At 38.0% G+C, this 14267-nt stretch overlaps 1 protein-coding gene across 2 annotated transcripts in view; it reads left to right on the top strand.

Moving 5' to 3' along the window:
* The window catches only part of fmn2 (formin 2), a 242202-nt gene that overhangs the window by 112249 nt on the left and 115686 nt on the right, over nt 1-14267 (top strand). For both annotated transcript variants that reach the window (XM_062975121.1, XM_062975120.1), the window contains exon 8: nt 10156-10243. In XM_062975121.1, the coding sequence (XP_062831191.1) occupies nt 10156-10243 (88 nt within the window). The remainder of the gene's footprint in view (nt 1-10155; nt 10244-14267) is intronic.

Here is a 14267-nt window from a genome sequence, read left to right as displayed (position 1 = left end):
AGAGTTTTTCTGACCCTTTGTGTGTATTCTTTACTGACCACAGTCTTCACATGTTCATGCTTGATGTTGTCCAGCTGTAATATGTCCAGATATTTATAGGCCTCTGGCTGGTGACACTTTATCGTTTGGCCATTAGGCATATTTATGCCCTCACTTTCAATGATTTTTCCCTTCTTCAATGCCACTGTTGAACATTTGTCCAAAACAAACTCCATGCTGATATCAGTACTAAAAATTCGGACAGTGTTGGTCAGAGACTGGATTTCAGTTTCCGTTTTCCCATACAGCTTCAGGTCATCCATGTACATCAGATGTGAAATTTTGTGAGATGTCTTAGATGTTTGATAGCCAAGATTTGTTTTTTGTAAGATTGTTGACAGAGGGATCATGGCAATAATGAAAGGCAGAGGGGACAATGATTCTCCCTGGAAAATTTCTCTTCTGATGTTGACAAGTCCATAGCTTTCATTTCCAACAAACAGTTCAGTTTTCCAGTGCTCCATCATGTTTTCAATAAAGGTGCCAACATTTTTACAAATCCCAATGGCATCCAGGTACTTGATGATCCAGCTGTGTGGGAGTGAGTCAAAGGCCTTTTTGTAGTCAATCCACGTCATGTGAAGATTAGCTTTTTGGCTTTTACAGTTCTCCAGAAGCATTTTGTCAATCAATAACTGGTCTTTTGTGCTCCTGCTTTTCCGTTTGTTGCCTTTCTGTTCATCTGGCAAGATGTTTTTTTCTTCAAGATAGTCTTGAATTCTGTCAGCTATGATGCCAGTCAGTAGTTTAAACATAGTGGGCAGACACATTATTGGCCTATAGTTTCCTGGTGCTGCTCCTTTTGCAGGATCCTTTTGTATCAGGTAAGTTATTCCAGTTGTTAGCCATTCACTGATACTTCCTTTCTGCAGCATCTCATTGAATTGTTTTCCATTTTTCCATGTAAACTAAACAGATGTTTGAGCCAAAATCCATGAAGTTGATCACTACCAGGCGATGTCCAGTTTTTGACTTTTTGCACTCGTTTGCTGATCATTTCAGTTGTTATTTCCATCTGTTCCATTTTGTTCTGTGAGAATTTTCCTTCAAACTCCTTTATCCACCCAGCGCTTTTGTTGTAGTTCTTATTATTTTCCCAAAGTTCTTTCCAGAACTTTGTTGTTGCAGTTTTCTCTGGCTTTATGGTTACTGTGTCTGTTGTTTGGTTCAGGCTCTGGTAGGACCGTCTTTGGTCTGATTGAAACAGTTGATTTTGTCTATACTGGATGATTCTGGCTTCATAACTTTCAATTTTTCTGGCTGTTGCTGTAATTTGTTCTTTCATGATCTCCAAAGCTTCTTCGATGTTTCTGGTGTTCAGCCAGTACTTTCTGACCAGGTATTGCTTGATTTTGTCATACTTCAGTTTCTTCTCTTTCATATTTTTCAGGTTACTTGCATCTGATCTAAGTTTCTTGATTTTCAACTCTAGACTGACCTTCCAGTTTGGTTTTCCAGTCGATTTTCTTTGGGGCTGCCTTGGTTGTAGGAGCCCAAGGTCTTCTGTTACTATCACTGCTGCACTGTAGGCATACTGGTTTGTTTGTTCAATTAATGTTATTTGGACAGTGGAGAGTACTGTATTCACATCTTTCATGAGAGGCGCCAGGTGTCTCTTGGGCACTGTTTTTAGAGTTGGGAGCTGCTTTCTTATTGCATTTGCTGCAGCATGAGCCATGATCTTATCCTTGAGCTCTTGTTGTCTTGCTGTCAAGGTTCCTGGTGGTTCAACAGGTGTTTCAAGTGCTGGTTCTTCAAATTCTTGCAAAAGCTCCACACTTTCTTCTGGTTCAATATGTTCCACCATTCCAAGTGTTGTTGGAGTCTCTGCTGCTGTCTGTGCTGTGGTGTGATGGTAATTTACTTTGCAGATTTTCTGGATTTCTTCGAGTTCAACTTCACTGAACACTTTGTTTCTGATTATGAATCTTCGTTGGTCAGCCAGTCTGGGTTCTGTTATCTGTGAGTCAGGGTACTCTTGTTTCCATAGCTGATGCATCCTTTTTTGGTAGCCGCGCTTTTGAGGTTCAGAGTTGTAATAGCATTTCATAACTGTGCGGTTTTCTGCCATTGTATATTTCTGCCACTTCTGTGACTGTTCATTTGTATTTTGATTCCGTAGCCCACTTGTCAATGGATGTCCAGAATCAGCAGCATCCACCGCAGTCCATTTTATCCTGGGCGACGACCAAGCCAGTATAGACTTCGTTTTGGTTTGATTCTCCATAATGCTAATGTGTTAGGTGCTCTTAGTTCTACTCCTCAGCTGAGATCTCTCTGGCTTGGTTGGACCTGCCAGTAGTTACACTACAGCCAGCACAGCTCTCAGTCATCATTGGAGTAGTTAAGCCCCTCCCCAGCACCTACGGGGGATTATTATTATTATTATTATTATTATTATTATTATTATTATTATTATTATTAGATACACAAGATTAGTACACAGCAAACAAGATCACTATGCTGGCCGCTTTATTGGATCACACGTCAGACACTTCCCAAGTGTGTAGGACTATGTGATGTATCGGTGAATAATGCATGCAGATCCGAATACGGTGGCCTTTTGTAGCTGACAGATGGTAATTTTGCAGTGCCGATTGTTTTTAAGTGCTGGCACTACACCCAGTGTGCCAATCACCACTAAGGCCACCCTTGTGCCAGCGTCTTTGCAGTTCGATCTTTAAATCCGTGTATCATGTCAGCTTTTCCAGTTTTAATACACCCAATTTTATACACTGGTACTCTCTTTGTTGTTGAACAAAAGCAACAAATTGCATAAATTGCGCTAGATACATTAAAATCAGTGAAACAGTGCAAATGCCTTTAATTAACAAATGAAATGTTTTGCACTGTTTCACACAAGTGTTTTGCCAGTTCATTGGATGTTCCATTCCTTTAGGTGTTCAATTGGTTATGTCTACCAAGAATTAAACCACAGAAGTGAATGGAACTAATTAGTCACCATTAATTTTTCCCACTGAATTTAATATCTCTATTGCAATTTTTACCTATTTTAGACCTTGAATTCACAAGTAAATGATCCAGCAGCGCTGAAGATAGAGAGAAATATTTTATTAATGTACATATTTTTCCCAATCTGAAAAAGTAACACCAAAAGTTATTGTCAACTTTTCCGATGGGGTTTGTTTTGAGTGGGCTATAGTTGTTATGGAGCCCCCAGTGGTGCAGCATGTTAAAACACTGAGCTACTGAACATGCAGACCAAAAGGCCGCAGGTTTGAATCTGGGGAGCAGAGTGAGTGTCCGCTGTTAGCTCCAGCTTCTGCCAACCTAGCAGTTTGAAACCATGCAAATATGAGTAGATCAATAAGTACTGCTCCAGCAGGAAGGTAACTCTGCTCCATGCAGTCATGCCGGCCACATGACTTTGGAGGTGTCTACAGACAACGCCGGCTCTTCGGCTTAGAAATAATGAGCACCAACCCCCAGAGTTGGACACGACTGGACTTAACATCAGGGGAAACCTTTACCTTTACCTTATAGTTGTTATAAGACAATGTGGTTACTTATCAGAAGAATAAGGGATTTGTTGCTACAACTACTGAAATGTCCTGAAGGCATCTGATGCTCTCTGATCTTGGAAGCTATGATGTGTCAGTTCTATTTAGTATTTAGATGGGAGACCACTTGCGAATACCAGATGCTATAGGGCATATTTGAGAGGAAGGGATTGGCAGTACCATCTATTAAGTATTCCTAAGAAAACCATACAAAACTCATAGGGTCATTATAAATTAACAGTCATTATGAATGACATATTTACATATTGTTACACTCTGGAATTTATCATTGGAAAAAATGTCACCTGATGGCTAAACCTGTCTTTTTAGGTTTAATACACATTTATAATTTAGTTCTAAAGCAATACTGTTGAATTGCAAACACTAAAGTTGTTGCAAAAGTGGTATCAACTAGTAATTTAGCTAGTCGTAATAACTAACTATGTTGAAAGGTTTCTTTTCTTATCAGCATTTAAATCTGTTCCAGAAAGTAGAACTTCTTGCAAAACACATTCTGCATGAGGTAGATACTATTTGGGGGAAAATGGATATTCATTTTTTTCTTCCAAGCATTTAATTATCTAACATCTGTGACACATTACTTTCCACTCAATATCTGATTCTTTCTCTTTTTTTTTACTTTGTTATCTTTATAGGAACAAATTTGGCATGTCGTTTGTTTACTGATCAACCATAAAGGCCGCTCAACAGTTAGAAACTTGGTCATAGATGTTAGCATACTGATAATATCATTAGCTTCCTCTGTATTGTTAAAAGTTGTTTTAAAGCACAGTTCCAAATTCTAAAAGAAAAAGAAGGATATTTCTATTGGGCCCGAGATGATTTGATCTTGTAGAGATTTGATTAACAAACCTTTTTAGTTTCTCTGTTTAATGGCGTCACTAGTCTTTTGCCTGTAGGTTTACATGGCTGAAGTTAATGGATTTATTTTATTTCTAGTACTGGGAATTGCTTTGGGACATTATGTTAATATTCATATTTTGTCAATTAGCTGCGTATTCTTGCAGCCACTGTGCTGGGAGAAATATGATACTATAGCATTCATTCAAAAATAAGGGTTTTAAAAAAGGTTTTCGTGACCATTTAAACCCGTTGTTGGTAAGCACTTACTATGAGTTCCCTATTAATTAGGTTTGTGGGCCTCTGTAGGCAATACACCAGAAATAAACCTGTAGATTTATCAGTGTGATTTGTTCCCATACAACTCTGTAAACCTGCTAGTCAGGCATGGGCAAACTTCCGCCCTTCAGATGTTTTGGACTTCAACTCTTACAATTACTAACAGCCTACCGGAGTCCAAAAACGTTGGAGTCCAAAACACCTGGAGGGTCGAAGTTTGCCCATGCCTATGCTAGGTCTTGTACAACAGATGAGGAAGTAAACACTCAAATTTGTTCTAACAAATGCTTTGCTGATTTCCTTGCAGCTTATCTTAAAACTGATAAAGGATCTTTCTTTGCATTGTCAGATGACTAGTATATCACTTCTGCAGAAAGATAGGAAACAGTTTTACATCCATTGAGACAGTTTCTTACTCTCTTTCAGGATTGTCTAGTTTAATTAGAAACAGCTATTAAGGTTTGAACTAGCAGCCACATGATATGAATACTTCTAAGCACAGATCCAAGACACTTAATCTGAGATTTTGGCAAAACATATATTCTACCCCTGAGTGACAGTGTTTCTCAAATCCACAAATATCTTTCATGTTAGCTATTACATCAGTGGTTCCCAAACTTATTTGGCCTACCGCCCCCTTTTCAGAAAAAATATTACTCAGTGCCCCTTGGAAATTATTTTTTTAAATTTTTAATAGCAATTAAACAGAAAGATATAGGTATTAATGTTTCTACCTGTGGCCATCACTGCCCCCCTGGGTCACTGCAGCACCCACCAGGGAGCGGTAGCCCCCACTTTGGGAATCACTGTATTACATGATGGTAGTTTGACACCACTTTACTTGCCAAGGGTTAATATTCTAGAATTCTGGGATTTGTAGTTTGTTGTGACACTAGAACTCTCTAATAGAGAAGGCTAAATATCTCAGAAAACTACAAATCCTAGAATTAGTTTATTTTGAGCCATGGCCATTAAAGTGGTGTCAAACGGCAAAGGGAATCTGTGGCTCTCCAGATATTGTTGAACTGGAACTCCCAGCATTCTTACCCACTGATCATGTTGACTACTGTTGATTGAATTAAATAAAGGTTAAATGTAGAGATTCATTCCTAAGATAAAGTATAGTTAAAACTTCCAACTACCATGTAAAAAGTTGTTCTATACATTAAGCCAGTTTCCCCATTGTCACATTTGTGTTCCTGACAAGTCTCATGCTCCACTTCCTTGTCCTGAAGTTTCTTTGTTTTTCAAAGGCTGTGATTAAAATTCAAAAATATTCAAACTCATCAGCAATCTTAACATGAAACTTCTTCATTGTAGTTGTGTGCCTTCAAAGTACTTTCTGAGTTATGGTGACCCTAAAATGACTTTATCATGGGATTATCTTGGTAGGATTTGTTCAAGGGTTTACCTAAGCCTTCCTGAGATTAAGACAGTGTGATTTATCCCAAGTCACCCAGTAGATTTCCATAGCTGAGCAGGGTTTGAACTATGGTCTCCAGAATCATAGCCCAATGCTGAAATCACTACACTGCAGTGGCTCATGCCCTCTAGCCTTCTTCATGCAGAACATACACAAGCTGTGATTTCAGGGTTTCACAAATTATGATTCTTCATACCTAATGTTAGGTATGAAACTTGACTTTCAAATGTTGATGTAAGTAAATTTACTTTCCTAGAGATGATTGTATATCCAGTTTGCAAGAGTTTGGGAAATGAAATATCAGGAACCCTAGAAGGGATGCTCTCTTTCACACAGTCACTTTGTCTCTCAGGAATGATTGGAACATCACAAGACACATAATGGAATCCAGACACCGCATAGCATTCGCTCTCTCAGCACAGCTAATGAATTCTTAATGGAAAAAAGTCATTGTTGTACAGCTGCTTACAACTTCTTTTGGTACTTGTTTAGTCATGGTTGGCTACACCCTGGAAATTTTAGAAATGTTGTGTCTAGGAATTCTTTTCCTATAAGTGGACAATCTTTTGTATTGTTCAGCATCTTTCAACTCCAGAACGGCTGTCAACTATTTTCTTGTTATTTTGGTTACATATCCACAATTCATTATCTAGAAGCAACTCACAAAAATGACTTATTCTACTGCTGGAATTAAAAATTAGTATTTTTTTTAAAATAAATTTGAAGTTCAGAGATTTTTCCAGTGGTCTCCGCTTGCAATTTTCTTGTTTTTCTTCTTAAAGCATTTTCAATGGTTTGTTCTTAAAATGGTCCTGTGCAACTATAACAGTGTGTTGTAAAGTATGCCACTTCCAGTAAAAGAGAATGGGTTCAAAACCTAAATGAGTGAAAGGCCAAATAACATTCTTTCTTTAAAAAATAAATGTGCTGGCACGGTAGTGCCAGGAGATTTGAATTCCTTTTCTTGCACTGCTAGTTTGTACTTATTTCAATAAGGTAGCTTCCCTCAGGTTGCATTCATAGGGCCAACAACTTGGCAATCTTCATTAGAATCTTTAAGCCCGCCCCTTTTCCCAGGGTTTTGGAGGGAAAGAGGGATTTCGTTCAGTCTCACTGTTTTGAAGCCTTATGGCAGGACGTATGGGAATCTCTTTCCCACCTGCACAAAAGCTTCACTTCTCACAGCTTTGCTGGGGGATCAGCACAGTTCCTACAGCCTTCATGGAGTAGATTTAAAGGACACCTTCCAGCTTGCCAGAATCTACAGCAACCTTGTCTGGTAAGCTACCACTCGGGCTATCCATAACGCAACTTGGATCCGGGAGCAGGGGCCTCACGCCAGTAAGGTAAAGAAAGATTGCCCAGGGAGGGGTCAGAAGATTTCCCTAAGGAAAAAAGGAAACAGTTTACCAACTGTTGCCTGTCCTTGATGGCAAATTGAGGAAGCTACTGGTTTTCCAAGGTTATAAAGCATTTAATTCATTTGTTTTAAGATTTAAGCCCAAATAAAAAGCTTTATTGAACTTATTTGGAGCCTCAATAGAACTTTGTGTTGGGAAATCTAAGGGACCCTTCAGTTGAGGCACCCCGGCGTCCCGTTGGGCATTACTTGTCCTGTAAACAAACATTATTACAGGCCCAGTGTGCGACAGCACAATGAAGCAGTTTCAAATGAGGCTTTTATTACACTACTACCTTAAGTACCCAGTGTTGCCTGAGTGTATATTTTCTAATGGGACAAATGGTACATCTAGTGATTACTATTTTTAATAAATAGCATTACAAAATGTATACCCAGGTAATACTAGATACATATGCAAGTTATTAATATATGGTTGTTTTTACTAAGTCACACTCTCAGCCTCTGAGAAAGGTGCAGACAATCCCATTTTAAATACATTCTTAATTTTTTGCCTTAAGAAAGTCACAATTTTAAACCTAAAAACATATAAACATTAAACTGGGATCAAACATCAAAACTATTAAAATAAACAGTTAAAACCTATGAACATATCTAAAAATGCTATACATCACATCCTAATGCTGTGTTAAAAACTTTTTTCTTTTAAAGTATGCCTGAAAAAAAAGGTTTTATCCTGCCTCCAGAAGAACAACAGGGAGGGGGCCATTTTGACCTCCCAAGGCAGGGAGCTGTGAGTTTGTGTGGTGTAATTTAATTTAGAACTCAATCTTAAGCCCTGTTAAGGGGAAAAATCCAGGCAGATTTTAATACAGATCAGTTCCAGTTCCTTCAAATATAAGTTTTCATCTCATCTCAAAAGAAAAATTAGATCTTTCACTGCTTAGGTTTGGTGGTTGAATTGTGCTGAAACTCTTACACTGATATTTATGGTATTTAAGATGACACTGGCTCCTGATGTGTGTATATGCATTCTGCATGGAACCCTTTCATCTATTATTATGGCTTACTTCTTATGCAAAGGAAGTGTTGCATTACAATGTACATTGTTAATTTTATGTCCACTGAAAATGAAGAAAACTTTTTTTACATTGTGACTATATTAGCCTAAATGAGATTATGTGTTGTCGAAGGCTTTCACGGCCGGGATCACAGGGTTGTTGTATGTCTTTCGGGCTGTGTGGCCATGTTCCAGAAGTATTTTCTCCTGACGTTTCGCCCACATCTATGGCAGGCATCCTCAGAGGTTGTGAGGTATGGATAAATTAAGTAAGGAAAGGAAAGAATATATATCTGTGTATAGTCCAAGGTGTGGCAAGAGTTCTTTGTCACTGGGAGCCCGCATTAATGTTTCAGTTAATCACCCTAATTGGCATTGGAAATGTTTTGTCCCTTGCCTGGGGGCATCCTTTGTTCAGTCAAGTCCTTATTGTGTTGGTTCCCATCTACTGTTTTGATTTTGGAGTTTTGTAATACTGGTAGCCAGATTTTGTTCATTTTCATGGTTTCTTCCTTTCTGTTGAAGTTGTCCACATGCTTGTGGATTTCAATGGCTTCTCTGTGTAGTCTGACATGATAGTTGTTAGAATGGCCCAGCATTTTTGTGTTCTCAAATAGTATTCTGTGTCCAGGCTGGTTCATCAAATGCTCTGCTATGGCTGATTTCTCTGGTTGAATTAGTCTGCAGTGCCTTTCATGTTCTTTGATTCTTGTTTGGGCGCTGCGTTTGGTGGTCCCTATGTAGACTTGTCCTTGGACTATACACAGATATATATTCTTTCCTTTCCTTACTTAATTTATCCATACCTCACAACCTCTGAGGATGCCTGCCATAGATGTGGGCGAAACGTCAGGAGAGAATACTTCTGGAACATGGCCACACAGCCCGAAAGACATACAACAACCCTAAATGAGATTGTTTGTTCCAGTTTAAGCACATCTACCGAATCCATGAGAACTTGATGTGTCAATTGATTCAATTAGTCCACTCCAGTCAGGATTAATTATTAGATTTAACCTGGTGGCGCAGCGGGTTAAACTGCTGAGCTGCTGAACTTGCTTACTGAAAGGTCAGTGGTTTGAATCCGGGGAGCGGGGTGAGCTCCTGCTGTTAGCCCCAGTTTCTGCCAACCTAGCAGTTTGAAAACATGCAAATGTGAGTAGATCAATAGGTACCACTCAGGCGAGAAGGTAAGTTTATGTCCAAGCTTTCTCCCTAATGGGACTTGCATAGCATCCACTGATGGAATAACTTGCATGGTTTTGGAATCCACTATAAACAAAGTGCAAAATGTAATGAAGAGCTAGCTTCACACAAGCTCTAATGTGGATGAAAAGTCAAAACTAAAAATGCCATGTTGCTGGTAGAGCATCATTAATTCACTCATTAATTCATTAATACATTTTATAAGCTACCCTCTATCAAAAATCTTATATCTGCAGGTCCTATTCTTTGAGTTCAGCCATTAGTCATATTGTCAAATTGCTCAGGTTTTTAAAAAAGTCTTGTTCTACTTGTTTCCTGGATTTGTCATTTGCAGCATAGGAAAATAAATTATTTGTGATTTCTAGCAATTTATTGAGAGTTAATAACATTTTATTGTCTTTGACAGGTTGTCAAGTTATTAAGCAACAAAAGATCACAAGCAGTTGGAATATTGATGTCCAGTCTTCATTTAGATATGAAAGATATACAACATGGTAAGTGAAATAAAGCATCTTTTAGATGAATTATTCAGTAGGGATGGTTTGTATTCTTTTTCTCTTGAAAACCTCTGCTAGCCTTATTGGTCAATAGTTTCTCTGTTGCCTGTCAGCAGCATTGTGTATTTAGCCCAGTAAATACACAAACCTGTAGCTTTCCCCCTAAAATCTAGGTTTTTCAGGAGGAATTTGTTACAGATCTCAATAAACTGAATGGGAGAATAGCATTTCATTCAACTTGAGAAGCCAGCAAATATTCCCAGAATAATAAGCATTACAGATTGCTGTTTTCAAGATGTGTCACTGGAATTTAAACACTTGGCTTTCATTGTGGTTATCAACTTCCTTTTTAAAACTCAGGTTTTAATTTGCCTTATAAAACACATTGCGTTCTTTAAAAAAGAAAAGAAAAGCTTTTCTGAGGGGTTCTACTGGTAGTATAATCTTAAAAGTTTCATATCAGGAGACATCTTTTAAGGTGTCTGTAATTCTTCCCTCTCCATTGACATTAAAAGATGGCTTTACAAAAAGGTGAAAAGTGGAGCTCTATTTATACTTGCAGTGCGTTTCATGCCTGCTAAGGTCTTATAATAGATTTAAAGCAGATGGAATGGAGTTGTATAGTGCCAGCTTACCTATTAAATAAATATGGTTTCAAGTAAATTGCAGACTTCATAAATCATGAAAACATCTTCCTGACATCTTTCTAGCCTACCTGTTTTAATTGTGAATTTAATTTGCTGTTTTGTGGACCAAATTATACACAGGAAGAAGGTTGTTGTGCACTGTCAATTTATGAGTAACGTTTAATCACAATTTAAGCTTTTATTAAGTTGTTTTCATGGTTACTAAACTTCCTCAAGCTGAAGCATTTAGGCTGGTAGTCACAGATTGAGGCGCCAGTGCTGGCGCCAAGAAGTACTTGGTATTTCTAAAGCTGGCAGATGTAGTTCAGTTAAGTCATAGAGTGAAATCTGAAAACAATGATATGGTCCTTTCCTTCAGTCAAATATTCAGCTTGGTTTGAGTTAATAATGAGAACCTTATGAACAAAGGAGTCCGCTTAACATCTGTGTCTGTGGTAAAGCCAACACAAGTTGATTGAAAATTTGCTTGCTTAACATGCAGAGCTAACAATAATATGGCATGAATGTCAGCCATTGAAGGGGTCAAACAATACTATGCTTAACCTTTTATCCTATTAGGATTAAATGCAGGTAATTGTTCATTTCTATGAAGTTTTGTGCAATTATTTTTTTTAAAAAAATCCTGCATTTGCTTTCTAGTATTCTGTTCTTGCTGAATTTATTTCCCCCTATTCCCCCCCCCCCAAATTCTAAATACATATAATTCTGCAATAGAATAAGGAGCTTCATGAACACTGTTACAGTAAGTAGAGTGTGTAATGAACAGAGAAAAGTGTACAGGCAGCTAAGTAGAAAGTCAATTCCTTGCAGACATTAGAGTATTCCCCTATGTTACTGCAATTTCTGAATATGTTCTTAGTTTCAATTCACTCCAACCTAATCAAATGAAATATGGAGAAATTCACTATGGGTTCTGTCAGTGCTAATCCATTTTTACTCACCAGTAGAGTTCCTGGTCCAAAGCAAAACTGAGCTAAATATTCATTGCATCAAGATAATATTTGTCAGATGAATTCTAAAATCAGAAGGCTATGGAATTTTTTTTGATAAAAATCCAAAAGTCTCATAAATATTAATCCCACTCTTTCTCTAATGCCAAGTAAATTAATGAATGAGATCCATTAGCAGAAATTCAATCTGTTCGAATTGAAGTAGGGAGTAATAGGCCACGTTATTAATTTGTGTTGAAGCTAGTGAAGGAAGGCACACATCACTGTATCACAGTGGCATTCATATTCCATGTAAGGTGGTGAAAAGCATTTCCACAGGAATTTGCTTAGAGGTGATTTTTGTGATTTTTAGGAATTTTGAATGTGATTGAATGTGACACACAGTACTTGCCTTTGAGGACAAGGAGAGAATAAGCTGAAATATTTGGCTCAGTGGGTTTTTGGTTTTTGGTTTTATTTACATTTTATAAGAGATAAGGAGGAAAAGCCCCTGAAAATCAAATAACCCTGCCTTCCACACTGAGTTCTTAGTGTATTACCCAACACATTTTTGTGGTGGAACAGTTAGTACCATGAAAAGACGAACATATTCCACACTATTACTTCAAGAACACTTTCATTACAACATAAGGAAACATGAAGCAATTTTGAATTATTGTAGTATTTGAGTAAAAACTGGATAAATTGGTCTGAAAGTCTCTTATTCAAATATACATGGCCAACATCTTCTGAATTTTCATTCTGGCTTGTCACCAAGAATAGAAAGAAATTCTATTTTTTAAGGAGCACTACTATAAATAGTTTATGTTTTCAGAGTGCATCCCAGAATCTCCTAGCCAATGTGGTCAGTTTGTGTTCTAATCAAACTTCTTCAAGAATTCTTTGGAACCATGATACAATAAAAAAAATTTCACTGTCCTCCCAGTTGGAATCATGTAAGCCTCCATATGTTGTTGAGCAGTAAGTCCCAGAAGCCCTACCCAGTACAGATGGGAGTTGCAGCTTAGCATAACAAACTCTGATGAACCAAGCCCTGATCTAAAGAGTATTGCCTGCTGAAGAAATAATGTAGAAATAATTTCTAATAGACTAGATTACAATGTGTAGAAGATAGAAAATGTAACCATTTCAGGAATCCCTAGGCCAGGGATGTCAAACTCATATTCATCGAAGGCCACATCTGCCTTATGGTTGCCTCCAAATGACAATTGAATCAATGGATGGAGAAGCCATAGATACAGAGGGTCAACTATATTTTTTACAGTTCTCTAGTTTTTACCCAATTTGGTCCCCAGATGTTGAATGACAACTTCCCTCACTTTTGATTATCTGACATGTGGACTGGTGATAATGGGAACTGTAACACAACAGCACTTGTGGATGCGGTTGAGGAAAGCCTTGTATCTAAATTCAAATCTCACTATCCTGACTGAACAGAATTGCAGCCTTTTAGATGTTATTGTATCACAACTCCCATCAAACTGTACCCATGATATCTAATGATAAGGAATACAGGAGTTGTTGTCCAGCACCTGGAAGGCCAAATAAAATGGCATGGTGGGCCAGATTTGGCCCATGGATCTATCTGAATAGCAGGTGGTATCTACATCTACATCACAGAACTTTTCAAAACAGACTTACCTCCAGTCCTTTCCAACACACGTTTCTGAGCCAAACGGAATATCTTTAGCTAATAACAATAAGAAAACACAAAGAACCTATGGAACTTTGTTCTCTGGCAGGATATTTTCGAAATCTACTATATTATGGGGCTCATAGAGCTGTATAAGCTACAGCTTATATCATGTTACATATAATAGGATTCCAAGGCATAGCCATGGTAATCTGGAATTTCAGTAATAAAAACCTCTTTGTAGTACCTTAGAGACTGCGAGAAAGATGTTGATATCATAGACCTTTGTAAACTAAGGACCTCATCACATGGATCGTTTTCCCCGTTGTAGGACACTTTTGGTCCGTTTCAAAGATGACATGGCATAGAACCCATCAGATGACATTTGCCTATTTCTGACTGTTATCAATTGCCTTTCATCCTTGAAATGTAGCTGAAGCGTGCTGAAAGGAGGGAGTTCAGAACACGGGTAAGAAATCGTGTTGTGAGCCCCTGACACATGCCAGAACTGTTGCCAACATTGAAAAACACATGTGATGGGATCTGGCAGATTCACCCGTGTTGAATAATTTCAGTGACATGGAGCAACTTTGCTTTCACTGCATGTTCCCCTTAATAGTAATTTAGGTTGAAAATTGTGCTCTTGCTAGCCTTTTAACACAATACTGGTCTAATGGAGGAAAGGAAAGCCTAGCAAGAGGACATCATGGCAAAATGGTTTATAATTACACTGGTATAATGGAGGGAAGGAAGGCATGAGAAAGACTTATCATGGCAAAGGGGCTTAAAGT

This window comes from Anolis carolinensis, chromosome 1 (assembly GCF_035594765.1).
Source record: "Anolis carolinensis isolate JA03-04 chromosome 1, rAnoCar3.1.pri, whole genome shotgun sequence".
Lineage (NCBI taxonomy): Eukaryota > Metazoa > Chordata > Lepidosauria > Squamata > Dactyloidae > Anolis > Anolis carolinensis.
The sequence above is the reverse complement of the archived record's forward strand: the minus strand, read 5'-3'. Positions and strand labels throughout refer to the sequence as shown.